Source organism: Notolepis coatsorum, assembly GCF_963971535.1.
Source record: "Notolepis coatsorum genome assembly, chromosome: 15".
NCBI classification, from domain to species: domain Eukaryota; kingdom Metazoa; phylum Chordata; class Actinopteri; order Aulopiformes; family Paralepididae; genus Notolepis; species Notolepis coatsorum.
This window is the reverse complement of record NC_140179.1, coordinates 87757782-87778287: the sequence shown is the minus strand read 5'-3', so window position 1 is coordinate 87778287 and position 20506 is coordinate 87757782. Positions and strand designations below refer to the sequence as shown.

Genomic DNA, 20506 nt, shown 5'->3' with positions numbered 1-20506 from the left:
TGTTAGGGTCGGTGTTAGTTCTTATCCTGTTAGGGTCGGTGTTAGTTCTCATCTGTTAGGGTCGGTGTTAGTTCTCATCTGTTAGGGTTGGTGTTAGTTCTCATCTGTTAGCGTCGGTGTTAGTTCTTACCCTGTTAGGGTTGGTGTCAGTTCTTATCTGTTAGGGTCGGTGTTAGTTCTCATCTGTTAGGGTCAACATTAGTTCTTATCCTGTTAGGGTCGGTGTTAGTTCTTACCCTGTTAGGGTCGCTGTTAGTTCTCATCTGTTAGGGTCGCTGTTAGTTCTTACCCTGTTAGGGTCGGTGTTAGTTCTCATCTGTTAGGGTCGGTGTTAGTTCTTACCCTGTTAGGGTCGGTGTTAGTTCTTATCCTGTTAGGGTCGGTGTTAGTTCTTAATCTGTTATGGTCTGTGTTAGTTCTCATCTGTTAGGGTCGGTGTTAGTTCTCATCTGTTAGGGTCGGTGTTAGTTCTCATCTGTTAGGGTCGGTGTTAGTTCTCATCTGTTAGGGTCGGTGTTAGTTCTCATCTGTTAGGGTCGGTGTTAGTTCTCATCTGTTAGGGTCGGTGTTAGTTCTTATCCTGTTAGGGTTGGTGTTAGTTCTCATCTGTTAGGGTCGGTGTTAGTTCTCATCTGTTAGGGTCGGTGTTAGTTCTCATCTGTTAGGGTCGGTGTTAGTTCTCATCTGTTAGGGTCGGTGTTAGTTCTTATCTGTTAGGGTCGGTGTTAGTTCTCATCTGTTAGGGTCGGTGTTAGTTCTTATCTGTTAGGGTCCGTGTTAGTTCTTATCTGTTAGGGTTCGTGTTAGTTCTCATCTGTTAGGGTCGGTGTTAGTTCTCATCTGTTAGGGTCGGTGTTAGTTCTTACCCTGTTCCTCCACAGGAAGTTGTTTGAGTAGTGGTGACTTCCTTCTCTGAGGCTTGCTGGGTGGAGCCTGTTGACCCACATTAGCATATGGATTTTCTATTGGCCGTCCTCGACGACGTGATATGGGGGAGTGGCCTAGAGCAGCGCTTGGGGTGTGAAGAGAGAGAGTGGAGGTGTGTGTAGAGTTTTGTGTAGTGGTGTGTAGTGTGTGTGTAGAAGTGTGCAGTGTTTCTTGCTGAGGTGTTGGAGTATCCTGAAGGATGATCATAGATCTGGCTTTTCTCTGTCGCTCTGCGTGGGCGTGGCTCCTGGTCGGCGAATCACATAACTCCTGGAGCCGAGGCTCCGCCCCTGGTTTAAAGCTGGAGCGTGTAAGCCCCTCCCCTCTGGCAGGGGGTGGTGGTGGCATGAAGGAGGGGGGAGGGCCAGAGTCCAGCAGGAAGAGAGAGGAGGAGGATGAGGAGGAGGAGGGAGGAGGGGGCGGAGCCATCTGAGGGGGCGGGGGAATGAAGCTGTCTGTCAAGGAGGAGCTCCGTGGAAACCGGTTCTCACCAATCAGAGCTGAGATCCTGTCATCCTCAGGGGTACCTGCCAGACAGTCGCAATGTTGCAGATTAGTATTGACAGTCAATTAGTTCAATTCAATTCTATTTTGAAAATGGTGTGACTCATTCATCAGTTTTAAATATGCTGTTAACAAAATTATCTGTTATTAATAGCTTCAGCTCCTAGCTTTGTTCATAGCTTAGTAGTGTATAGTGTAGTGTAGCATGCTGTAGTGTATTGTCTTGTACTGTACTGTCCTGTAATGTACTGCATCATACTGTTGTGTACTGTAGTGTACGGTAGCGTACTGTAGTGTGGTGTGGATGCATTCAGAAATACTGACCGCTATGAAAGAGACAAAAAATGCTCTGAACTTCATAAAAGTCAGTCAAAGCTTACAAAAAGCTTCAACGGTGATCTCCAAGCCCACGTGATTAAACTCAAACAACAACGAACCGGAACGATGTAAACTCCATGATCAAATCAGCAACAAAAAATGTCATCAATGATAAAACTGAGGAAAACAAAAACAAACCCTGTGAGCTTTGGAAATGACTCAACAACCAACTAGGCTGCAGTAAGAAACTGAACCAGATTTACAAACATCAACATTAAGAAAGAAAACACTCTCATCACAGACAAGCTGGATGTGGCCAATTACTGACACATATTCTTTACAAACATAGCCACAACACTGGTTAATAAACTACCCTCCCACTCTGATGTAGAACACATCATAGCCTACTACAAAAACCTAGGGGTTCGCAAAGACGACTTCAAACTTGAAATAGTAACAACTGATGAGCGCCCTCCAACCTAACTTGTCATAATCACAGCACGGGCATACTTCACTCCCCCTCCTTTTCCCCTCACGTCCTCCACACGCTCCTCTTCATCCCCCTCTCCATCCACTACACACTCCTCCTCATCCTCTCCTTCTCCATCCACCCCTCCCTTTACCCTCATACGCCCAGCTGCACTCCATCCCCCTAATTCGCACGCGGTCAGGCACCTCACTCTCCACAGCTGCACTCAATCCTTCCCTGATGGGGGGACTACTTCTACCCCTCGACGCTGACCAGAAGCTGTCGTGGTATTAATTACCACTACCCAGGTACGACGTCTCTGCCTAAAGCTCTGCTGGATTCCAACCTTGTATTTGCCTACTCTAACCTGTTCTCTCCTGTGCCCCAAAGGACCGCCGTCCCTGCCTGGACGTCTCCTGTCCCCTAAGAGGAACACTTGTTCTCCCGCTGCAGCCCAGCAGCTTCCAAGACAAGCACAAGGACCGATTGCTGGCTCGCTGCCGCCACGGCAGCCACAAGACAGAACATAACCCTGTTCTATTCCCCCCAATTCCTGTGTTGCTCATTTCATTAAACACCCTTGAAACCGCTCCTATCTCCTCTTGTGTATTCAGCAATTGGGCTGTGCTCCAGACCCCAGTTCTCACATAACTGGCCATGACAATATCCCCTCCAAATTCCTCAGAGACTCAGCAGCCACCATCATCCCAGTCATCACCCACATAATAAACCTCTCCATAAGACAGGGACACGTCCCCAAAGATTTCAAAATTGTGAGAGTGACCCCCCTGCACAAAAAGGCAGCAAATTAGACCCAGGCAACTACCGCCCTGTTTCTATTCTTACCTCCATCTTGAAAGTTATGGAAAAAAAATTCTACGAACAGGTCGAAAAGTACCTTGCGGGAAAAAAAGCGAATCTACGAATTCCAATCTGGCTTCAGAACATCCCATTCCACTGACACATGCCTTCTCTATTTGAACGACCACATCAAACACAAGGTGGACGCGGGCAAATACTGCGGCATGGTCATGCTGGACCTCCAAAAGGCTTTCGACACGTCAATCACTCCATTCTGATTGATAAGCTAAAAGCAATTGGTTTTGATAGTTCATCAGTGAGCTAGATGCAATCCTACCTGGAGGGGAGAGAACAGATGGTGGAGGTAAACGGTACACTGCCCCCACCCCCCCTCCCAGTGAGCTGTGGTGTTCCACAAGGAAGCATACTAGGACTGTTCCTAATTTATGCAAATTAATGTCATCAGCTTGTGACTGCAAATTGTTCCTATTCGCGGACAACTCAGCCCTGCTGGTCTCTGACAAGAACAAGTTACAGGTTGAAAAAGCCCTCAGCTCTGAACTTGGCAGAATCTGCACCTGGCTCGCTGATAACAGACTATCATTACACATGGGTAAAACAGAATCCATTCTCTTTGGATCAAATAGCAAACTCAGCAAGGCCAACGGCTTCTCTGTTACAGTGGGTGACAATATTGTCACAAGGAAAGATGAAATTACCTACCTGGGTTCCATCCTAGAGGCAAATCTCTCCAAAATGGCAACCAATGTCATCAAAAAAGTCAACCAACGAACAAGATTCTTGTACCGGATCTCCTCTCTGGTAAACAAGAATACCCTGAAGACTCTGGCAGGAGCACTCATTCAAGGGTACTACGACTATGCTTGCACCTCATGGTACCAAAGCACCTCAAAGGCGCTAAAAACAAGGCTACAAACATCTCAAAACAAACTAGTCAGACTACTGCTTGACCTGACTCCTAGAACCCACCTCACCCCTGCCCACTTTGACAACCTAGGATGGCTTAGAGTAGACGACAGAGTACAGCAACTTGCAATGGGCCTGGTCTATAAGATACACTACACGACTAAGATACCCATGTACATGTCAAAATACTTCCCAAAGGTCAGTGAATACCACGATCACAACACCAGAGGGAGTTCCACAAATCATGTTCAACCCAGATTCGGCTCAAACAAGGAACTAAACACGTTTTGCAATTATGCCACAATAATGTGGAACGCCCTACTCAAAGCCGTAAAGGAATGTGAATCATTCACTACCCTCCTTCAAAACCGGTCTCAAAGAGCACCTACGGGTGGGTGCAATTAGAAACTGGCCCCGGTAAATGTCCAAATAAAAAAAAACTCTTCTTTAAGTTTAAGTTTACGTTTATTTGGATTCCCATTAGCCACAGCAGTGGCCATTCTTCCTGGGGTCCATAACACCTAAAATACAGTTACAGACTTACATTATGTGTGTGCGTGTGTGTGTGTGTGTGTGTGTGTGTGTGTGTGTGTGTTCTTACCAAAAGATTTAGTGCGCGACATTCCTCTGGGTAGAGCCATGGTGGCCTTCTGGACTGGAGGTACAGCCAGACCCTGCCTTTCAAACAAAGACTACACACACACACACACACACACACACACACACACACACACACACACACACACACACACACACACACACACACACACACACGCACGCACGCACACACCATTATAATGGCATACATAGATAAAACATTAATTGATACAAATACACACACAAATAGTTTTTTTTAACAATATTTTTATTGCTTTTTTTTCTTTTATACAAACATACATATATACAGACAGTAATACAAAAATAAAAAAGACACATTTCAACCCCCTCCCTTCCCTAATTATAATGCAGACATATTACAATAATAAAAACAAATATTGTTAAATAAATTATAAGAAATCACAAAAAAATATAAAATAATAATAATAATAAATATAAAATAAAAAAAAAACCTTCTTCGGCTTCTCTACCCTGATATGTTTCCCCCCCTTTCCTATCCCTTACCTCTCTTGTTTCCTATCCCTTTCCTTTAGATTCTCAAATTTTTCAGGAAATGTATAAATGATGTCCATGTCCTTTCAAATTGTTCTGTTTTTCCCCTCTGTATGTATGTTAGCTTTTCCATTGCTAAGTTTTCTGACACTTCCTTTAACCATTGTTTAGCTCCTGGTCTCTGTATCTCCTTCCAGTTCAGAGCTATCACACTCTTGGCTTGTAGCAGACAAGCTAATATAAGCTGTACATTTATCTGGATATAAGTGTAGTATACATAACTTAGGATCGGTCGGGATTTCTATCTCTGTCATCTCAGATATGAGCTCCAAGATCTCTTTCCAATATTCCTGTATCTTCTCACATTCCCACATACAGTGGTACAGGGTCCCCACCTCTACCCCACACCTAGTACATTCATCCGGGATCATGGGATAAAACTTGTGTAATTTCTCTGGTGTCATATATACTCTATGGACCCACTTATATTGTAGAAGTTTACATCTGGTACTAATTGAAAGGGTCTGTGACATTTCACATGCTTGTTCCCAGTCCTAATAATAATAATAATGCAGGACCTGTCGCAGAGGTCTTTAATTGGCATGCAACGACACTCAATGTTTAGCGGCACAGCAGTTAGTTAGCACACACACACCGGAACACACGTGCATTATCAGGGCTCTTCTGGACCTTTCCCACCGCTATACCTTCCCTTCACCATCCGGTTACAGTCCCTCCTGTCGCTCTCCTTCTGTTCCTTGTCCTGTGGGTGTCTGTCTCTGTTGCGTTGGGTCTGTCCCAACCGTCATACCACAGGCCGTCGTGCTTGTTCTGGAGTGTCGCACAGCATAGTCTTTCCTTTCCACGTCACCCTCAGAATGGCTCCTCGGGTAAAGCCTGTCTGTCCTTTCCCCCGAAAGCAGTAGTCTCTCACCTCCCTGTATTCCTCCCGTTTCTTGACCAGGGATGGGGCGAGGTCTTGGTACATCCTCACCTGGAGTCCTTCGTGGGTCAAAACTCGCTTCTTTTTTGCGACGTCTAGTCAGGGTGCGAACCACGGGGGAGCTAGGGGAGCCATGGCTCCCCTAGATGAGACATCAGCTCCACTGAAAACATGATTTGTGAATTTTTGGGGGGGTCTCTAAAATACTGACAATAAATGCTATTTTTGCCATGCATTTCAAATATTTCTGTAATTTTCTATATCGTCATCATCGTGTATAATGCGAAAAATTTGGCTATTTTGATGTATGATTCATGATTTGCGCACTAATTCACCACTGGTTCAATAGATGGTGACATGCATGCTATTCTTGCAATTACCATTCGGAGCGTGGCGGCGCTGCAGCCTGCAGGCACACATCAAACTTCACCCCGCCGTTTTAAAAGAAAATAAATACAGGTATTCAGGATAATGTCGAAAGTTAAACAAAAAATCAAAGAAGTAAGCCTTCTAACCAATTTTGGTTTTACAAAGAAGGCGAAGCAGCCAATCGACTCGACTGAGCAGGAGCAGGCAGGAGCATCTACTTCTTCAATCACAGACCATTTTAAATTGACTGCTGGCGACGTTAACACCGTTACACCTGCTGCGGGGACTACTTCTGTGACATGCAGATTTTGAGAATTGGGCAGATCTTCACCATCAGGTGGGTGGCGAGTAGTTTTAATACTGTAAAAGCAGTCTGGAATAACTTTAAAACAGCAAGTGAGGACGCATCTCGCAGGCAGCTGATCCCAGGCCTTTGTGGTCGCTTCTGTGTTAAGGTAAGACCTGCTTTTCATAATTACAGTAACTGTATTATTATCATTATTGGTCATTGCGCTTGTCTCGTGTGTGGGTGCGTGGGGCTCTCACCCTGTCTCTGAGTACTGACCAGGGTGCTGACTGGTGTGATAATGATGCATTTGCCTATAATAATGTTAGACTTGATGTGTTTGGTCGTGGACTATTGGTTCATCCGTGTGTTTATGTGTAAATAGGACTGTTGTGTGTGAATTTTAGTGTTAGATCAGATGGGGTTAATCTGAGCATGTGTATTTCAATATGTGCGTCTTCATCATGCATGCAGGCCACCTGTGGGGCGTGGACTATGTGTGGTTCTGTAACGTTACTCATACCTTTTTTTTTTTTTTTTTTAATTTTTTTTATTATTGCAAAACAAAACTTATTAAAAGTCAGTACTCAACACACAATGTATAATGAAACTTTCAGTAAAGGTGGTTAAAATATATGCAAGTACAGAAACAGGATAAAACAAAAATAGTCAATAATAACATTTTAACCGTATACCGTGTATATCCAGCGAAGTTACAATTATATAAATGTTAGTATATAATATACCCCGAATACCTATTTTCTAAAACCCTACACACATATGCTCCAGCTCAAATCCCCCCCTCCCGGACCCCCTCTTGGATAGTACCTCCATTATCCCTCACTCCTAACCAGACATCACCATTATAGGCTAGCTTTTATTCTCTCCACCACTTCTAACCACATTAACATTTTGGATTCATTGAGCCCTAGAATTCTTGCTGTTGATATTTCTTGATATATCACATCAAGATATGTAAGAAACCACACTTTCCGGCACATTTTTTCCGGTTGAAACCAACGTGATGCAATCAGTTTTTTAGCTACTGTGATACCCGATAAAACCAATCTTTTTAGTTGTGGGTTCACTGCAAACTCAAAAACATCATTCAATAGCAATACCGCGGGGTGTACAGGTATATTCCAAAATACGAGTATTGATAATTGTTGGGACACATCTTCCCAGAATGCCTTAACTGGTGGGCAGTCCCAATACATGTGCATAAATGTTCCTTCGTCCCCATTTGTACATTGGGAGCATTTGGAGTCTTGTATAAGCCCCATTTTGCACAGCCTTATAGGAGTCAAGTATGTCCTGTGAATATAGTTCAGATTGATTTGTTGATGATCCGGGTTCCTTGATGTAAGTCGGACATTTGCCCAGGCTCCTTGCCAATCAAAGTAATTTTCCAGGTCTGGTATATCCCTCCTCCAGACATTGTCTAGTTGAAGGGTTTCGTACGAGGACGTTAGTAATTGTGAATAAAAACCTGATACAAAACCTCCCAATGTATCTCTGTCATAGAAAAATTTGTGGTATCTGTGGTGTTCAATTGGTATGTGTAATGGAACACCGTGAGATCTCATACAAAGTCGTAACTGTATGTAAAAAAGCCATGTGGACTCGGTGAGGTTAAACTTTATGCATATTTCGACATAACTACAGAGGCCCTTGTTATTAAAAATATCCCCTAATGAGTGTATGCCTCTTTCTTCCCATACAGGGAATCTTATAGGTCGTTTTCCCATTAAGAGAGCATTGTTATTGAATATGGGAGTGTGATTATGCCATACTTGATTGTTAGGAAATTTCCTTTGAGTTTCCCGCCATGTCCTGATTGCATGGGTTATTATTGGGCCAAATTCTCGCTCACAATGCTTGATTGAAAGTTTAGTGTATGCTATGTCTTTCAATCTCTGTGGGGCTACTATGTTTTCTTCTAATTTTCTCCAAGATACCAAAGCCTCGGGGTCAAACCATATCTTCTTCAATGGTCTTAATGTGAAGGCATTAAAATATTGTAAAAAATCTGGGACTGCCATGCCACCGTCTGCTTTACTTCTCTGTGCGGTGGATCTTTTTATGCGAGGTGGTTTGTTATTCCAAATAAATTTGTATGTGGAGGTTTGTAATCTTTTCCAGTAGCCCTCTGGAGGAGGTAACGGAAGCATTGAGCTGAAGAAATTGATTCTTGGTAATACATCCATCTTAACTATTGATACCCTTGCCTGTACTGAGTTTTTAAGTTTTGCCCACCTGTCCAGGTCGTCCTTGATTTTGTTCTGTATTTTTGTGTAATTGTGCTTCACCGTTTGTCTTATGGTGGGGAATATTTCCACTCCCAAGCATCTGAAATGTTTTACCATCGGTATCGCACCTGGGAGGGTTATATCTTTTTTTGCAGGGGTGTTAAGTGGAAGGAAAGCCGACTTCGGCCAATTTATCTTAAATCCCGATAAATCACCAAAGTTCTCAATCAACTTGAGCAGATGAGGCAATGTGGTGTTGGGGTTTTGCATGAACAATATTACGTCGTCCGCATATAAACTAATTTTTTGTTGTGTGCCCTTGATTACGATTGGTTCTATGGATTGGGATTGTCTTATATATTGTGCTAAAGGCTCTAATGATAAATTGAATAGTCCGGGACTAAGAGGGCAACCCTGTCTGGCAGAGCGTGATACCGGAAAGATTTTGGAGATGATTGTGCCTGTTGTAATCATGGCCGATGGGTCCTTGTATAGTACTTTAATCATATCAATGAAACCTTTTCCTAACCCCATCCTTTCCAATACTGCCCATAGAAACGACCATTCCAACCTGTCAAATGCTTTCATAGCATCCAGGGATAGTATCGCCTTAGGTGTGATGTCCTCTTTGTCTGTATCTAGTACGTGCAGTATTCGCCTTATGTTATCATTGATCAGGCGACCTTTTATGAAGCCTGTTTGGTCCGTATGAACTAAAGACGTCATATGCTTTTGCAATCTGATGGCTAATATCTTAGAGTACAGTTTGACATCGGTTCCGAGGAGGCTTAAAGGACGGTAACTACCGCATTCAGTGGGGTCTTTGTCTTTTTTGTGAAGAACTGAAATGAGTGCGGTATTTTGGTGTTCGATGAAGCTTCCCTCTTTGACTGAGTATAAGATCATATTTAGTAATAAGGGTCCAAATATGTCCCAGCAAGAAATGTACATTTCTGATGGGATACCGTCAATTCCCGGAGCTTTGCCGTTTTTCATTCCGGATATGGCCTTCTTGAGTTCTTCTAATGTGATCGGTACTTCTAACTGTTTAGCGTCTTCATCCGTAAGTTTAGGGAGAGTAATTTGATTAAGATATGTGTCTAATTTGTCTTGATCAAAGGTCGTTTCTGAGTTATATAAATCGGAGTAGAATTCTTTGAATGTATCGTTTATTATTTTGGGTTCTGTTACTAGAGCTTGTTGTTTCCTAATGGCAGTTATATCTGCAAATTTTGCATTAATTCTTAGTCGCATGGCTAATAGGTGACTAGGTTTAGAACCTTGGAAGTACTGCTGTTGTCTAGTGCTGCGTATTTGCAATTCCGATTTTTGTCTGTACATTGCTTTGATCTCGGTCTTTAGAATGTTAACTTGGTTATCTAGTCTAGTAGAGTTGTTGTATTTTAAAGAATTAAAAAGCGTTGAGTAAAGCGTTTCCATTTCAGACAGTTTTGTGTTTTGATTTTTGCGCAATATGGAGGTAAATCTATCCGAGAAATCCTTGATCATACTCTTTACCGACATCCATAATATTCTGGGATCTTGCACCGAGTTAGCATTAACTTGTAGGAATACTGTGAGAGCTTCTTTAATTTGTGTAATGAATTCCTTGTTGTTAAGCAGCATCGAATTAAAACGCCATCTTGGGGCCCGGGTAGATAATGTACCAAATGTTGCTTTCAGGATTAAGTAGCAGTGATCTGATAGCGCATTGGGTGTCATTTCCACTTCGTATTTATCAAATATTCTCGGGGATGCAAAGACGTAATCAATTCTGGATAGTGTGTTGTGTCTCGCCGAACGACAGGAGTACTTGCGGGTCATGGGGTTAAGTGAACGCCATAAATCAGTTACTCCTGTTGATTTCGACCAATCTTTTAATGCTTTAGATGAATTCTTTTGTTCGCTGGAGAAGGAAAGGTAAGTTTTGTCCATCCTTGGGTTCCAAATGGCATTAAAATCCGCACCTATTATGTATGAGTACTCGGGATGGTTTAACATTTCTCCTGTTAGTGAAGTGAAGAAACCCACTTCGTACAAATTCGGGGCATATACCGCTGCCAATGCAATTTTCCTGTTATTGTGTATAATCCTAGCTATAGTTATGCGCCCCTCAGCATCCGACCATACCCCTTTCAATTCGATATTTAATTTGCGTCTGACGACTATGGCTACCCCTCTAGTTCTCGTAGCAAAAGAAGAGTGACCAATATTATGGTATATGTTATCCGCTAACGTATTTATGTCTCCCTCTAAAATGTGCGTTTCGCTTAATAGTGCCACGTCCACATGTTCTTTTTTCATCAGTGTAAGCACGCTTTTGCGCTTGTGTTGTTTGTTTATCCCACCGGTGTTCCATACCATTATATTCAAACTAGCCATAGTCTATGCATGTTTTCGTGTAGTTTTTGGTAATGTTTCTGGAGTATGAAGCTACAATAGATGCACATCCAATTAATGAGGTCCCGTTGAGAGCTGAGCTTAAAAACATATATATATACAAATAAAAATCCCCTATTTTCCCCTCTCCCAGAAAGTCGAACATGCCTGTGTTCCAAGAACACATCCTCCGCGATTGACTTTCTCCCATGGTCCACCGGATTGCCCAACCTGAGCATTGTAATCCTAATTTTCCTATGCTCATTGCCATAGGATCTAACATTTCCATTCTATTGCAATAGAATGTCGCTTTTGGTCTTGCACCTTCCCTTACTGTAATGAAGTATTGTGATAAATAACCTAAAGATAAAAATAAAAAATAAAATAAAAAGAGAATAAACCTTTATCGACATATTCCTTTGAACCCTCCACCAACGTGTGAGGGAAAAAAAAAAAAGGAAAAGATTGTAGATCAGTATTGACACTTAATGTGAAGAACATTGGAAAAGAATAATGTAAGTTACAATATATTTAAAAAATATATAGTAATATTGACACCTTAATGTGAAGAACATTGGAAAAGAACAATGTAAGTTAAATTATATTTAAAAAATATAGGGTGATGAGAAGAAAAAATTTAATAAAATAAAAATCAATGGAAAGATATAGATAAGGAATAAGAGATAAATAATTATCAACGTGGAGAAGCCACTAGAACCGATTTAACTGATTAGATAAGATAGAAAAGCAGCGCCTTTTAGCGCTTCAATGTGCCTTTAATGGAGTGATTACTTAAATTGTTAGAATAACCTTGCTGTGCTCATACGTTTATGTGTGGATAATTTTAAAGTATTATTAAGGGCTGATTGCACTTCATTTAATTTATATATGCTATGTGTATGCACACCGAATGTTATTGTTAGAGTTGTATGCTTCGTTGTCATGGTGCCTTATATTCTAGAAGGTTGTAGAATATACTAGTGCCTAGACTATTTTACATTCCAGAATGATCTAAGAGACCCAGGGCATTTGAGCGATAAACCCAGAATATTCCAGATAGATCTTTTTGCATTGATATTTATTTGTCCCCTCAGAGACCAGAGACTGAAATTATAATGTATTATGAATCGTATTATACACAGTACACATTGTTATAGACGACTTGCATATCGTTTGCTACTTTGATGAACACAGCAATGTTATTCCAACACTGGTGGAATGACCTCATTGATGAACACAATAAAGTCATTCCAACACTGGTATATATTTAGAGAGAGGCTTAACTGATTCCGGCATTTCCGTCATGCTTTGGGTTATTTGCTGCATTTTGAATCAGGAAATCCTCAGCATCAAAGGGTGTAAATGGACCTGACCTGCGGCCGTTATTGTCCAAGAATGATAACAGCGCCGGATATGCTAGCCTTGGTTTGTGGCCGGCTGTGTACAGCTTTTGCATCACAACTTTGTATGGTTGACGTCGGATGATGGCCTCTCTGCTCAAATCTTCGTAGATAAATATTGGTTTATCACCATACTTCAGCTTCCCACGTTGGTTGCGAGCATATTTGATGATTTCATCCCTTGTTGTAGTTTTCCGCAGAGTGACAATGATGACTCTCGGCCCGTTGATATTTTGCCCCTGGGAACCAATTCTGTAAACTTGTTCCACTTCTGGCACTTTGTTTGGATCGGAGTTATTCAAAATCGTTGATAACTCGTTTGGAAAGTTGATGTCATCGCAGTTCACTGATTCATCAAGCCCCACAATGCGGATGTTATTCCGCCTGTGGTAACGATGGGTTTCTAGTTGCCTCTCCATCACTTCGTTTTTAAGCAATTTTATTTCCCTCCGGTATTCATCTTTAACTTTTTCCATCTCTTCTCCCATCTCTGTCATGATACCTTCGTTCGCCTTGACTGCTTTTGTGTTTTCTGTCACCGAAATCTCCACTGTCGTGATTCGCTCTGACTGTGCATCGAACGCTTTCTTGACTTCTTCTAATTTCTCATCGATGTGATCGAATTTAGCCTCGATGCGATCGAATTTAGCCTCGACGTTTGCCTCGAGCGCCTTGATGTGTGTAATCTGCAGGTTAGACTGTTCTACCATCTGTTCTTTCATCAGGTTAGACTGTTCTACCATCTGTTCTTTCATCAGGTTAGACTGTTCTACCATCTGTTCTTTCATCAGGTTAGACTGTTCTAACTGTTCTTTCATCAGGTTAGACTGTTCTACCATCAGGTTAGACAATGTGTTGAAATCGGGTGGATTTCTGCTTTCTTCAGTTGACGGCATATGGTAGATAGATGCAGTGACGTTGGAATCCATAAATCTGGCTGCTCTCCCTCTCACGGAGCTTGAATCTGTACCTTCTTTTATGTTGGTCTCTATTGACTCTCTTTCGGGGACCGTAATCGATGATCCCGGTACGTTGTCCTCTTCCTTCTCCTCCTCGGAGCTTGTCGCCGTCGGCTCAGAACCAGCGACGGTTAGGACGCGTCTATCTCGTTTTTTTACGTCCTGCGCCGTTGAAGTTGCCGTAGTTATTTTCTCTGCCTTCTTTCCACCTTTAACCATATTGTCTTTTGATATGGTTAGTAGAGGGTCTTAACAATACATACGATGTGGTCTATTCTCTTTCTTTACTGTCCAAATAATGTTTTTAAACGAAATTAGCGTTAGTGGGAGCGGAGCAATTGCAAAATGCGTGTGCTACATGTTGTAGCGTAACCGGAAATATCAACGTTACTCATACCTATAGCCTATGTCAGCAAGCGTCACAGTAAAGTCCTCCCTGTGAGGCACATGCAGCGCTGCTGACCCCCCCCCCCCCCCCAATATAATGAGCTCCCCCGAAGACCATGGTATGGTTCGCACACTGCGTCTAGTATGGTTTCTTTGTCCCGTTGGTTGGAGAATACCACTATGAGTGGCCTCCTCCCGGTCCCGTTTTCGCCTTTTTTCTTTTCTTGCTGGAGCCCCTCTGTACATCCAGCTTGGGGTTTTCAGTGAAGATTCCTTCTCCCGAGGCGGAGGGGACACGTGATGCAAGGCTTCTATCCTCACTACAGCCGACCAGTGGGAGGCATAGTCTAGCAACGTTCAAGACAGGGGAGGGAAGAATTGGAAATACGAAATTGGGATGGGAGAAAAATAGAAAATGGGGAGAAAAAGTGTATAAAAAAAGAAAAAAGATCCTTCTCCCGCTAACCCCCCGAATAGCTTTGAATAGTATTCTGTCAACGTCCTTCTTGGTCCCTCCAGGTCCTGTTCTTCTGGTATGCCGATTACTCTCAGATTCTTCCGTTTAGCGTAGTTGATCATATTCTCCATATTCTCTCCCATCTCCCTACTTTCAGCTCAGAGCTTTTGGCACTCCCTCTCCCAATGGTCTTGGTCCGCAGCTCTGCTATCCAACGAGGTCTCTCTTTCCATGTATCTTCTTTCCTGTTCCTCCATCCTCGTTTCTAGGTTAGCCACGGTAGCTTCACATGCCTCCATCTTTCCATCCACCACTTCTCCTATCCTTCTTTCCCAACTTGCCAATAAAGTTTCGTTTTGTCTCTCCAACTTTTCCTCCAACCGTGCAAACTCCCCAATTAACTGCTGGTTTCTTTTTTCCGTTTCTTCTTTCAAGAGTGAGCGCATGGCGTCCATTGTCTGTTGGTTGGCTTCCATTGTCTGTTGGTTTCTTTTTTCGGTTTCTTCTGACAAGAGTGAGCGCATGGCGTCCATTGTCTGTTGGTTGGCTTTCATTGTCTGTTGGTTTCTTTTTTCGGTTTCTTCTGACAAGAGTGAGCGCATGGCTTCCATTTTCTGTTGGCTTCTTCTTTCTGCATCTTCTTTCAAGAGCGAGCGCATGTTCTCTATTGTCATAACCGTCTCTCCTTCTCCCTCTCTAGTCACCGCAACCGCTGATACTTCCTCCTCGTGTATCTCTTTGCTAGCGCTTAGCTCAGCCCTACTAGCCATCTGTAGCCTGGTGGTTACTGCCGTTAGCTTCTTGCTATCCGCTCCTAGGCCCAAGGCCTCCGGTATATGGCTCTGTCTCTGCCGAGTGGAGCGTCTGTTTATCTCCGACTCTCTATCGCCTTTTCCTTCTGACTCAGAGTTTTTCATTTCATTTTCTCAATAGAGTTAGTCTTGAAGATGTTTTCCCCTTTGCTTTTCTCTGGGGGTATTCAGATTTAAGCCGTGTTTTTAGATAGTTTAGTCATTTAGCACCGGGAGCATATTGTGCGAGTTGCCTACTGCACGGCCGCCATCTTTCCAGCCACACACAAATAGTTTACATTAATTAAATTAATGTACACAAGGCAATTTAAATTTGTTTTTTCGCATATCCCTCCTAGTTACACATACACACAGTCCACTATACATAAGCATTTCATCAGAGAGGTCAGAGCGCAGGGTGGCCCGCAGTCTCTGTTCTAAAGGGTTGATTTATTATTAACCCTTTAATCTCAGCTAGTCTCTGTTATAAAGAGTTTATTCATTATTAACCCTTTAATCTCAGTTAGATTCTGTTATAAAGAGTTGATTCATTATTAACCCTTTAATCTCAGTTAGATTCTGTTATAAAGAGTTTATTCATTATTAACCCTTTAATCTCAGTTAGATTCTGTTATAAAGAGTTTATTCATTATTAACCCTTTCATCTCAGTTAGATTATCTTCTAAAGGGTTGATGCATTATTAACCATTTAATCTCAGTTAGATTCTGTTCTAAAGGGTTGATTTATTATTAACCCTTTGATCTCAGTTATTCTCTGTTCTAAAGGGTTAATTTATTATTAACCCTTTAATCTCAGTTAGTCTCTGTTCTAAAGGGTTGATTCATTATTAACCCTTTAACCTCAGTTAGTCTCTGTTCTAAGGGTTGATTCATTATTAACCCTTTAATCTCAGTTAGTCTCTGTTCTAAAGGGTTGATTCATTATTAACCCTTTAACCTCAGTTAGTCTCTGTTCTAAAGGGTTGATTCATTATTAACCCTTAAACCTCAGTTAGTCTCTCTTCTTTTTTTTAAATATTTATTTTTTGGCGTTTTATCACTTTATTTCTACTGGGTAGTCCAGTAGGGAGAGACAGAGGAGGAATGGGAGACAGAGTGGGGGGAAGACATTCGGCAAATAACGACGAGTTCGGGAATTGAACCCGGGTCGGCCGTGTCATGGCTGAGCGCGCTATGTGGTTCGCCACTGGGGCGCCCTAGTCTCTGTTCTAAGGGGTTGATTTATTATTAACCCTTTGATCTCAGTTAGTCTCTGGACCACATGATAATGTTGAGTGACTGACATTGCTCTCAGCCTGTGTGATCACATGATAATGTTGAGTGACTGACATTGATCTCAGCCTGTGTGATCACATGATAATGTTGAGTGACTGACATTGATCTCAGCCTGTGTGATCACATGATAATGTTGAGTGACTGACATTGATCTCAGCCTGTGTGATCACATGATAATGTTGAGTGACTGACATTGATCTCAGCCTGTGTGATCACATGATAATGTTGAGTGACTGACATTGCTCTCAGCCTGTGTGATCACATGATAATGTTGAGTGACTGACATTGATCTCAGCCTGTGTGATCACATGATAATGTTGAGTGACTGACATTGATCTCAGCCTGTGTGATCACATGATAATGTTGAGTGACTGACATTGATCTCAGCCTGTGTGATCACATGATAATGTTGAGTGACTGACATTGATCTCAGCCTGTGTGATCACATGATAATGTTGAGTGACTGACATTGCTCTCAGCCTGTGTGATCACATGATAATGTTGAGTGACTGACATTGCTCTCAGCCTGTGTGATCACATGATAATGTTGAGTGACTGACATTGATCTCAGCCTGTGAGATCCTTCGGCTGGTTGGTCGCTGCTTCACTGTTGCCGCCCTGTAGTCCACCTCGGAGGGGCGGGGCCTAAGCACCACTTCCTGTCCACCACCTGCTAGCATCTCGTCTAGTTTCTCTGAAAGGAAAAAAAAAAAATTATAAAAAAAAGAGAGAGAGGAAGAGAGAGGAGGTGATAATGAGAGACAGGGAGATAATGGAGGAAACAGAGAGAGAAAGACAGGGGGAGAGAGACAGAGAGAGGGAGAGAGACAGAGAGAGGGAGAGAGACAGAGAGAGAAAGACAAAGAGAAAGACAGATTGTAACATCTAATCTTTTTTTAAATTGTTCTACTGCATGTTACCCCGACCCACTGACTTCTGATGAATGACCAAATGAATGCAGATGTGTAAAGGGTTATGTGCATGTGTCTGTAGGAGTGTTACGTGTAGGAATGGTTATGGTTAGATAAGGGTTAGGTTGAGGGATTGTGTTTAACTAACTAACTAACTAACTAACTAACTAACTAACTAACTAACTAACTAACTAACTAACTAACTAACTAACTAACTAACTAACTAACTAACTAACTAACTAACTAACCAACTAACTAACTAACCAACCAATCAATAACTAACAAACACCAGCATATCAACACTAACTAACCTATAACTAACAAACACCAGCATATCAACACTAACTAACCTATAACTAACAAACACCAGCATATCAACACTAACTAACCTATAACTAACAAACACCAGCATATCAACACTAACTAACCTATAACTAACAAACACCAGTGTATCAACACTAACTACACAACTAACTACACAACTAACGAACTAACGAACTAACTAACTAACTAACTAACTAACTAACTAACTAACTAACTAACTAACTAACTAACTAACTAACTAACTAACTAACTAACTAACTAACTAACTAACTAACTAACTAACTAACTAACTAATTAACTAACTAACTAACTAACTAACTAACTAACTAACTAACTAACTAACTAACTAACTAACTAACTAACTAACGCCAACTAAATGACAAATAAAACCAACCACAACAGAACACAACAACTATAATTTTGCACCCAGTACAACACATTAACAACCATATAGTATTAATAAACTAAGCATATTAATTACAATGGATAAATATATGAATAGCTAGCTATAATTGAACACTAACACAACACATGAACAATGTATTAACAACACATTAACAACAAAGTAACAACCACAACATATTAACAACATATTAACAATGTATTAACAACACATTAACAATCACAACACATAAATAACCATAACACATTAACAACAAAGTAACAACCACAACATATTAACAACATATTTTTTTTGATCCACTTTTTCTCCCATTTTTCTATATTTTCTCCCATCCCAATTTCGTATCATCCAATTCAACCCTCCCCTGTCACGAACGCTGTTTCTTGCCTCCCACAAGCCGGCTGCAATGTGGACTAAGTCATACATAGCACAAGTCCCCTCCGGTACTTGAGGTAACAGCAGTCGCATCTTTTCACCTGCGCAGCTCGATCTCTCAGTGTCGAGGAGTAACGCGTGGGAGGCTCACGCTGCCCCCGACACTTCCTGATTCTACTGCGCAGGCGCACCAACCGACTTGTAGGAGTCGCTTGTTCACAACGTTCGATCCCCACCCTTCAGTTTTCCCTCCCCGTAATACGGCCAATGTGTATTACTGCGGACGACCAGCTAAACTGAAAACAATGTGGAGAGCTGGATTCGAACACGCGAATCCTAGCGTCTCCACACTGGTGGCGAGTGCCTTGCCTACTACACCACCTAGCCGCCCATATTAACAACATATTAACAATGTATTTACAACATATTAACAACATAAACTATAACACATTAACAACGTAAATAACAACTATAACACATTAACAACATATCAACAGCATTCATAACCACTTAACAATGTAGTAAAAACACATGCAACATATAAACAATATATTAACAACATTAATATTGTATTAACAAGACATTAACAATGTATTAACAACCATAACAGAGCCCAACAGGGGGCAGACTCACCAAAGCGTCTCCGTCTGGCCGAGGCTGCTTGGAGAGACCACAGGTTACTGTGTGGTGTGTGTGTGTGTGTGTGTGTGTGTGTGTGTGTGTGTGTGTGTGTGTGTGTGTGTGTGTGTGTGTGTGTGTGTGTGTGTGTGTGTGTGTGTGTGTGTGTACGTGTGTGTGTGTGTGTGTATGTGTATGTGTATGTGTATGTGTATGTGTATGTGTATGTGTATGTGTATGTGTGTGTGTGTGTATGTGTATGTGTATGTGTATGTGTATGTGTATGTGTATGTGTATGTGTATGTGTATGTGTATGTATGTGTGTGTGTGTGTGTGTGTGTGTGTCTGTGTGTGTGTGTGTGTGTGTGTGCGTGTGTGCGTGTGTGTGTGTGTGTGTGTGTGCGTGTGTGTGTGTGCGTGTGCTTACCTATCTCCTCTAGGTCAGCTGTCATAGATTTCGATCGAAGCGTCAGAGACGTACTTGGAGCTCTCTTTGGCGGGGGTGGGGCTAAAGTACAAAACAACCAATCATGTTACAGCCAGAGCACCAATATCAGATACATACACATAAACATGTCTTGTCAATTTTGACAACCTATAGGATGGCTTAGAGTAGACGACAGAGTACAGCAACTTGCAATGGGCCTGGTCTACAAGATACACTACACCACACTGGGATACCCATGTACATGTCGAAATACTTCCCAAAGGTCAGTGAATTCCACGACCACAACACCAGAGGGAGTTCCACAAATCATGTTCAACCCAGATTCAATCATTGTAATTGCAATAAAAGTACAGTATGAGGAGGTAGAAATATATTTCATAATTAATTACTGTATATGCCAATAATAAATCAAGCTTTTAAAGCATCAAATTGATTTATTATTGGCATAAAAATATATTTCTACCTCCTCATACAGTACTTTTCATCTGTTTCACTCTCTCTCTCTCACTTGTTGTTCTTTTAAAAACATTTGACCTTTCAGATGTTGTTTTAGTAGGCCTCTGATGAGGAACACAGATCATTTTAGCAGAGAAGAAGAAGAATCCTAACAAATACAACAGGGTTCCAGCAGCTACACACAGTACATATAATAGATCATATATACAGTATAAACACATATCTTATGGTACATATAATGTATAATAAATAATACAATATACTCACATGTTAAGGTAAATGTGCATGGGGAACTGATTGTGCAAATTTCCTGGGAAACGTATTTATTCACCGACTCCATAGTACATTTGCACATTAACTGGATTGTCATGGATACCTGGCTCTTGACTATATACAGGC

At 41.7% G+C, this 20506-nt stretch overlaps 1 protein-coding gene across 1 annotated transcript in view; it reads right to left on the bottom strand.

The window, feature by feature from the left end:
- shank3b (SH3 and multiple ankyrin repeat domains 3b) overlaps positions 1 to 20506 on the bottom strand; it is a 103721-nt gene that overhangs the window by 19003 nt on the left and 64212 nt on the right. The window contains exons 6-9 of the mRNA XM_084331088.1: positions 19631 to 19711; positions 17133 to 17266; positions 4548 to 4638; positions 867 to 1454 (exon numbers count right to left, since the gene is read on the bottom strand). Of these exons, the coding sequence (XP_084187214.1) occupies positions 867 to 1454; positions 4548 to 4638; positions 17133 to 17266; positions 19631 to 19711 (894 nt within the window). The remainder of the gene's footprint in view (positions 1 to 866; positions 1455 to 4547; positions 4639 to 17132; positions 17267 to 19630; positions 19712 to 20506) is intronic.